The sequence below is a fragment of the Lactuca saligna genome, chromosome 2 (assembly GCF_052625555.1).
Source record: "Lactuca saligna cultivar CGN05327 chromosome 2, ASM5262555v1, whole genome shotgun sequence".
Taxonomy (NCBI): domain Eukaryota; kingdom Viridiplantae; phylum Streptophyta; class Magnoliopsida; order Asterales; family Asteraceae; genus Lactuca; species Lactuca saligna.
In genome coordinates, this window is record NC_136418.1 from 136,067,954 (window position 1) to 136,076,513 (window position 8,560).

At 31.0% G+C, this 8,560-nt stretch overlaps 1 protein-coding gene across 2 annotated transcripts; it reads left to right on the plus strand.

Moving 5' to 3' along the window:
• The first annotated feature begins 590 nt into the window (after positions 1 to 590).
• NAC028 (NAC domain containing protein 28) lies at positions 591 to 5,522 on the plus strand. Of its 2 annotated transcripts, XM_078980335.1 has the most exons (7): positions 591 to 917; positions 2,105 to 2,382; positions 2,516 to 2,845; positions 3,869 to 4,324; positions 4,532 to 4,610; positions 4,727 to 5,094; positions 5,171 to 5,316. In XM_078980335.1, the coding sequence occupies exons 1-7, from the start codon at positions 761 to 763 to the stop codon at positions 5,195 to 5,197; spliced, it is 1,695 nt and encodes a 564-aa protein (XP_078836461.1). In that variant the 5' UTR covers positions 591 to 760; the 3' UTR covers positions 5,198 to 5,316. The 2 variants fall into 2 exon arrangements, with proteins under 2 accessions (XP_078836461.1, XP_078836460.1); XM_078980334.1 differs by having other exon boundaries at positions 4,727 to 5,522.
• The last annotated feature ends 3,038 nt before the right edge of the window (positions 5,523 to 8,560 follow it).

The following is an 8,560-nucleotide window of genomic DNA, read 5'->3' on the forward strand; positions in this document are numbered from 1 at the left end:
TTAAAAAGAAATTAAAAAATAATAGAAATTTCAAAGGAATTTAATACAAGAAAAAATAATTGTTTTAGAAGTATATATAAATGAAAAGTAATATGAATTTAAGAGGTAAGACCGTGATTTTTTGATATTTGTTATGATCAATAGTTTGTAAAGATCATTTGTACTATAAAACATTATTTAATAATATGTTAGTGATAGAGAAGGGAAGGAGAAGACTCACAAACGAAAGAAAGCATCAAGGTGGTGAGAAAAAACAAATTTATTTAAAGATAAAGTGTTCTCTACCCCATTTGCTTTTTCACATCCTCTCTTTTTCCTCGCCTATCAAAACCCCCCAAACACCACCCCCTTCATTCCCTCTCTCTTTTTTCCTGGTCATATCTCCCTTTAGATCTTCTTCTTCTTCCCCTAAGGTCTCTCTCTCTCTCTCTCTCTCTCTCTCTCTCTCTCTCTCTCTCTCTCTCTCTCTCTCTCTCTCTCTCTCTCTCCGTATATTTATACAGAAATTTGTATGTACTTATATGTGTATACTTTTAATTATAAATGTGCACTGATTATATATATATATCAACTTCTTGTGCAGTGTTTCTGCGTCTCAAGGCTGGTGTCCCTTTGTGAGTGTAATATATCTGGGGACAACAAGAAACGCTTACCTGTACCTAGCTGAGACGCTGTTTTTCACACTTAACGGGAAGAAGATCAACATTTCAAGTATTGAAGAGACATATATATCATCATAGACTTATAAATATAAAATTTAATGGCGCCAGTTTCGTTGCCTCCAGGCTTCCGTTTTCATCCAACCGACGAAGAGCTTGTTGCATACTATCTCAAGAGGAAAATAAATGGGCGTAAAATCGAGCTTGAAGTTATTCCTGAAGTCGACCTCTACAAGTGCGAACCCTGGGATTTACCAGGTATATATATGCATGTCTTCATGGTGATCGATACACCAATCGCAATTCAATTTTTATTTACTATAATCGAAAACGTATCTCAATCTAATGGAATTTTAGGTTGCTTTCTGGTTTCTGCAAGTATCAACAAAATATTCTAAAACTAAAATCTAGTAACAGTTATTGTTAAATATTTGAAAATTATTTTTTACGTGTATATTTATCATATATGTTTTTACATTGCTGATTTATTTTATTCTTTTTGTGTTTATATAATTCACTTATATAACAATTTTGAACACATTTATTGTGTATATATAACAACTAAAGAAAAAAGCATACAATATAAAAGCGATCTGGGCATGAGCCTGAACAGTTTATGTGTAAGGTATGTTGCTAAATCAAGATTCTTGCCAAAGGGTCTTTCATACATATTCTTTCGATTTCATCTCTTTGTTTTGTTGCTAAAGGCTAAAATTGAAGGTTCTTTGATGTTCTTTACGCGTGCTTCTACTTTGTTCTTGGTTCAGACCATAATAACCCGTGAAAAAGGTTTAAAAGAAATCAGTTTATTTGGATTTTCTTTCAAAATTATATGTCATATTATCTGCTTAATTGACGTGTAAAAACCGTATCATATATAGGTACATAGAAGACCAGTCAAATATGAATGGAACTTTTAAATTACACAACTCAGCATGAACAAGATCACCATAAATCCATCATGATTGTTTCTTAATGACTAAAAGTTATTATTTAAAAGTAATTAAGGTGGCCCCTACGTCTTTTAAACTGGTATAAGAACAAATTTTTAGTAATTAGCTGACAAGATTGAAGTCAAAAAGCAAATTAAAGATGAAAGAACATAAATACGCATACCTGTTCTTTCAAAGATAGATATCATTACCAGCTTTTCCTTTGTTTATTAATTTTCTGACATCAAATCTAACTCCTGAAATATTTTCATTTATAGAAAAAATCTTGTGCTTCCCATTTCTCCATACAAATTTTATTTTGATCTTGTTATAAGGATCGGTTTTTGAGAAAAATATATATCAAGATCAAAACATCAAGAAGTAATTAAATATTAGTCTCTTAGTTTTTTTGCATGTTTTTTTCGGATCTTGCGATGATATATATGATCTGGTTATGGTTTTATATCTCTTATACTAATTCATTGATACATATTCCTCTTTTATTCAACACAGGGAAATCATTATTACCAAGCAAAGACCTAGAGTGGTATTTCTTCAGTCCAAGAGATCGTAAATACCCAAATGGATCAAGAACAAACCGAGCCACCAAAGGTGGGTATTGGAAGGCAACAGGGAAGGACAGGAATGTAAATTCACAATCAAGAGCCGTTGGGATGAAGAAAACCCTAGTTTACTACAGAGGAAGAGCACCACATGGTGCTCGTAGTGATTGGGTTATGCATGAATATCGCCTTGACGAGAGAGAATGTGAAACTGAATCTGGTCTTAAGGTGAAAACTCTTCAAAGTAACTAATATATATACATGCATGGTTTTATATTAACACCTACATCAAATTTGACATCATATATAATTATATAATACTAAAACCGAATGCTTTTTTTTTTTTTTTTGGGTTTAAAAGTTGCAGGATGCTTATTCACTTTGCCGTGTGTTTAAGAAGAGTCTGAATGCTCCAAAGACGACCATTGGAGTACATTATGCTGCAGCAGTCAGTGATCACTCATCAAGTATGGACCTTTATTCAGAGGGAGGAAGGGGTGGTGAAGATATGGAGACTTGTAATTATCCAACACCAATGGCTTCATCTTCCTCTAATATCAACCATGGATCACCACATAATGTAAGTGAATCGAGTGATGGGAGATGGATGCAGTACTTATCTGAAGAAGCGTTCGCTTTCCCGAATCCATCTTTCACTAACTATGGGAATGTTTCTTTTCCCCCAACCAAGGTATAGAAAATACATTTTCATCTTCATGCATGTCTTCTATCATTAATTTTTAGGGTTCCATCTCAAGTTTTTTTTTTCTTCTTTTTTTTTTTTTTTAATAAAAAGTTACTGGTTGTTAACTAAATGGAGTTATAGATGATTGTAATGATTGTAGATTCTAGAGTCAATGAATAGGGTGCTCAGGCAATCTCAAACTCTGCAAAGTTAACGATTGCCCAATCATTATTATGCTTTTCATACAACTTTAATTTTTTTGATATCTTACAAACCATTAAACTTTAATTAACAAATTCAAAGGATTCCCATTTCATCATCAAATTTACGATTATTTATATTTTATACAGTATATATAGGTCATTTTATGAATGTTGAAATATTACATAAATTGTAAATATTATAATCAGAAAAAATAAATTACAAATTAAATAATATAATATTACACTAATTCTAAATATACAATAGATAAAATTACAATAATCTAAATACTTTGATGCATAAATATATAGTAATTAGAATAATATATAATAATATACACATAAGCTTTAAAAAAGTTTGAAATGTGATTAATATTCCAGGTATATATTATTTATTTATAAGCATTTTAGGTTTTTATGTATTTATAAAAGAATATAAAAGAATTGGCCGGATTGATTTAGATTTATTTGATTGATAAAGAATAGATGACTAAGAATTTATCGCATTAAACGTCGCATTTAACTCTATTCATATCATCAACTCACAATTTAATCCTATATCATTTTCATTAAACGTCGTCGATGCGTTTAATTAGTTTGAAAGTGTATTAGGAGAAGTTCAATATCTGTTAATTGACATATACGCTATTTTTATTATTATTATTTTTTTAAGAATAGAAAGAATTTCATTCAAAAAGGCTAAGCTAGTTAGAACTACAAGATACATATTGGCTAATTAAAATATAAATTTTGTGTAACCATGCAAGAGTATACTATATATGTTAAAAGACTTTATTGTATATAACCTTTTTCCAATGTTTTTTCTCAGGTTGATATAGCATTAGAATGTGCAAGGCTGCAACAAAGGTTATCAATGCCTCCATTGCAAGTACAAGATCTCCCACATCAAGGAGCTACAAGCTACGTGGATTTAATGAATATGCAACAGACGACAAGCAGCAGCATGCGCGATGTCACAACTACAAATGGTCCTCAGCAGGACATATTGCATGAAATCCTTTCTCTCGCTCAAGTTTCCCAGGATCACATCAATCAGAACACTTGGGGTGGAGGTTATTCCAGTCATCAGGAAGATGATTTTTCGTTTTTGGATGATAATGATAACAACATTCAAGTGCAAGATGTGGGCTCGTTTAGGTTCATGGGGGATGATCAGAATGCGAGGTCTATTGAGGTTGGTGGTGTCGATGAACAACAGCTCAGAAGTGATAGAATGGTTGAGAATTTGAGATGGGTTGGCATGTCTAACAAAGATCTTGAGATGGTAATTATCATTCTTTTTTACTCGTTACTTATTTTAATTTTAACAAATAAGCAAGGAAATTAAAAGCAAGTGCTCACATATTTTTTATTTTTTTTTGTGTCTAACCCTAATGTTCATAGTAGGTCCCATAGAGTGGTTTAGGGCTTCTAGATGTATTACATAATTCCAGAAACCATGAAGTTACACTAACTTTCTTAACATTTACAGACTTATAATTGGGATGATTACAAGAATGTTCCAGTGGAAAATATGCCAAGTTTTCAGAAGGAGGAGCATGAGGTTCAAGGTACAAAAATCACTAAGCCTTGGCTACCATATTTTCCAAGAATCTATGCCATATATGTATATCTTTGTTGTCATAGCTAGACCCTATTTCACTAAGAGCTTGAAAAACACTTTCAGGAGAAAGCAGCCATCAAAACAATTTCGACAATAGAGAAGATCACTTCTCACTTGGAATCACCACCGAGGAGCATGACAACTCGAATGAAAACTTGTTAGACGAAGCCGATTTGGAGGACTTTACTACAACTCCAAGCTTTGAAATCTACGAGAAAACCAAAGTCAGTACTCATGGGTTGATTGTTTCAACCCGACAGGTTTCAGAAACCTTCTTCCACCAAATCGTACCTTCTCAAATAGTCAAAGTCCATCTGAACCCAGGAATGATACATGATCAAACGGTATCTAAATCCGATAGCCAGACAACGGTTAGCAAGAAAGTTTTATATGACAAGTTCAAGATGATCACAAGTTCCAAACCATTTGAGGTGATTAACAAGAAACCAAAGACCCCTTTGGTCACCTTGGTTTCCCTTCTGTTGATATGTTGCTTTTATCTTGAAGAGTCAACAGAAGATGGTGGTGATATGAAGTTAAAAGAGGATGATGATGGTGGTTCAGCTGGTAATAGCATACGAATGGAGGATGGAGAGGAGGAAAAGAATGAAGGATGGGGTATTTCAAGTTTGGTTTTGGAGAAGGTGATATGGCCATGTGTGACCTTGGCTTTGGCATTTTCTACTATCTGGGTACATCATAATTACTAATTACAAGGGTTTTTTCAATCTTTTTTTAATTAATTGTTTCTAACCATACAGAGTGAAGTTGTTTACTTATAGGAAGAGATGAAACTAAGCTTTCCCTGGATGTAATCTGGGGCTGAATTATATTATATATAATATTTGTACTTTCTTCATTTTACATTCAAAATATATATATATAGGAGTAATTATACGGCTTCATGATTCCATCAACTAAAGACTGGGAAATCACATTCAAAATAACAAAAGGGAATTGATATGCAATGTGAAAAGATTGATACATCTTTTTTTTTTTTTTTTCCAGAAAATGTTCATAAAATATGGGCAAACAAAATTTCATCGATATGGTTTATAGAAATTAGGAATTATGTTCACCCAAAAAAAAAAAAAAAAACCTTTTCAACTTTAAATAATGTATTTTTTTCGCCATCCGGCGCTTTAATTTCACGTTTAGATTGTTAAGTCCATTTAATACGTAAAAAGATAGGCTTTGAAAGCCAAGTATTACACTGAGAGGTCATGTGTTCAAGTCTTTTTGAAAACATAAATGGTTATTTAGGAGTAGATTAATCAGTTAGTTTGTCATTTCAAAAACAAAATATTGAATAGAGAGTTTAAACAATAATTTTTATAATATGATGTATTTTTTTGAAGTTTTAGTTTCAAACAATTTTTGAAATTTTTTATTTTTATAATGTTAGTGGAAATTGCATAATGTAGGCATTTGAGTTATGTGTTGAAAGTGCCAAACAAAAAAGATATAACAATTATAGCACGAACAAAAGCCAAGTATTTGTTGAAAGGGCCACACAAAAAGATATAACACTTATGGCATGAACAAAAGATAAATAATTAAACTTACATGAAAGTACATAGTTATTTCAAATATTTAGTCCAAAGCTAAATAGTGGTCAAGTTCATTCATATAATATATTGCCTCCATGGAAATTGAACATTTTATAATTGTTTCTATTAAAACATTGTAATTTGAATATTTTACACAATTATAACAATGGATAATATTGCTATATCTGTGTATATTCTTTAAAGTATGAATTCTAATAGAAAGAAATGAAAATATAATGTTATAATATAAAAAATAATAAACTAAACTATATTGCTATTCTTTAAATTTACCCCTATATTTTACCTGATAAAGTTATTTACAAGTTACCATTAAGGATGATAAAAATCGATACAACACGACAAAAATACATGATATGAAACGAAATTGAGACGGAATTGAATTTCAAATTCTTGTCCATGTTGTTTTTGTGTAGTGTATAAAAAACACAATGTTGCGTCATCTTATGTTCGTGTTTAAAATTCAACTCAATAATAGCATGTTTTTGTGTAGTGTTCGGACGTCGTGTATATTTATTAGCATTATATGTTGTTTTTATGTTATTTTTTTGTCTTGTTATTCGTGTTCTTCATTAAATTTATTTTTTACAAGAAACTATATATGACATTATACAAATGGTTATTTTTTTGTTATTTTTGTTGTGTTATCATGTTTTTATTATTTCGTGTTTGTTTTAATGAAAAAAAATGCTATCGTGTCTTGTTACGTTTGGATTCATAGAAAATAATTTATATCGTGTCGTTGCTAGGCAAAATCACAGAAATACAACCTATTTGTCGCCCCTATGATCATGTTGGCTTGGCGTGTACAAATGAGATTATATGTATAAATTATATACCTATATAACATAGAGTTTAACTCTACTTTATATATATATATATATATATATATATATATATATATATATATATATATATATATATATATATATATATATATATATATATATATATATATATATATATATATATATATATATATATATATATATATAGAGGTAATGCAATTTTTATGAACACAATAAAAAAATTTATTATAGTAAAATACCATTAAGATTTATGAAATTGAAAGTTTAGATATATAAAATGAGGTATACTGTAATTTTTCATTATATTTCAAGATAGAACCAAAAAACACTCAAGTGGCACGAATATTCATTTCATTAAGTGAGACAACACAAACAACTTCTTTTCATTACAATGGAATAAACTATTACATCGTACCAAACACTAACTTAAATTTACATAGTAAATTAATAATTATAAAGAATAATTATAATACCATAATGATTTGTGGCTATTTCTACCGGTAATATCAACATTATCATCTAGTAGGCATTCTTATGAACAATACATTACCGAGGTACTGTTCATCCGGTTACTTTAACTCCATCCTAGTTACTTTCATCGGTCCACTGATCCGCCGCTTCCATAATAGTTCACCGCCTGGAACTCAGACGCATGATTCCTTTTGCTCCTCCTATAGATCGATAGATTGACAAAGCTTTGCTAAAAAGACGATCAATCTACTGGGAAAATTAATCAATGGCGAGAGCAACAATTTAGATAAAGAAGATAGAGAATCCGACGAAGGAATCCTCATCTTTTTTTCTTTGCTGACTTGATGATGAAGCAGACATAAGGTCCATGGAGTGGCAATGATGCTTTCATTTGATTTTTATGCGACCTGCTAATTCTTTCATTCATCTGTCATTATTTATGTATTAGGATCTGCTTTAAATCATCATCTTTATACTTACAGGCTCTAGTAACATGGCTAAAGGAATCAAACTCTCTCTTCAGCAGCCCCACCAGTAACGTCTACCAAGGATTCTGTGACTGTATTATCGCTCCTCATTACGTTTTTCAAGAATTCTCATCCGACTCTTCCGTCTTTGTCTTCTATCGGTCTTTCAAGTTAGCATTTTGCTTAATAGAGTGTAGAGTAATGGTTCTTTGTAAGTAATTCTTCGGAATCACAAGCTAAACGACATCGTATATGTTGTTTCTTCTACTTCTTTTTTGACCTGTAAGTAAATTTGAATCGAAGCCAACGAAGACGAATCCTCCACTTCAATTCTCATGGTTCCACTAACATGGTGAATTAAGAAATTGCTTACACTCCATTTTTTATTGTATCGATTTCTCATAAATCTAATATTATGAATTATTAATTTGATTCATATAGTCGGTGTTGTTCAATTTTCCATTCATTTATGACGGTCGTTTTGTTGGTATTGATTGACAACCCATGATTTAGGTATCGATTGACCTAGAAAACGTCAAATGTGAGCTTTGATTAACGTTAAAGATTAAGAATATTTTCCAA

What these genes read in the sequence shown, in the direction of transcription:
- NAC028 (XM_078980334.1), top strand. Translation starts at nt 761, where the DNA reads ATGGCGCCAGTTTCGTTGCCTCCAGGCTTCCGTTTTCATCCAACCGAC. An exon ending in TTTCTTTTCCCCCAACCAAG is followed by an intron (nt 2,846 to 3,868) that starts GTATAGAAAATA and finishes GTTTTTTCTCAG; the next exon opens with GTTGATATAGCATTAGAATG. An exon ending in GGAGGAGCATGAGGTTCAAG is followed by an intron (nt 4,611 to 4,726) that starts GTACAAAAATCA and finishes AAACACTTTCAG; the next exon opens with GAGAAAGCAGCCATCAAAAC.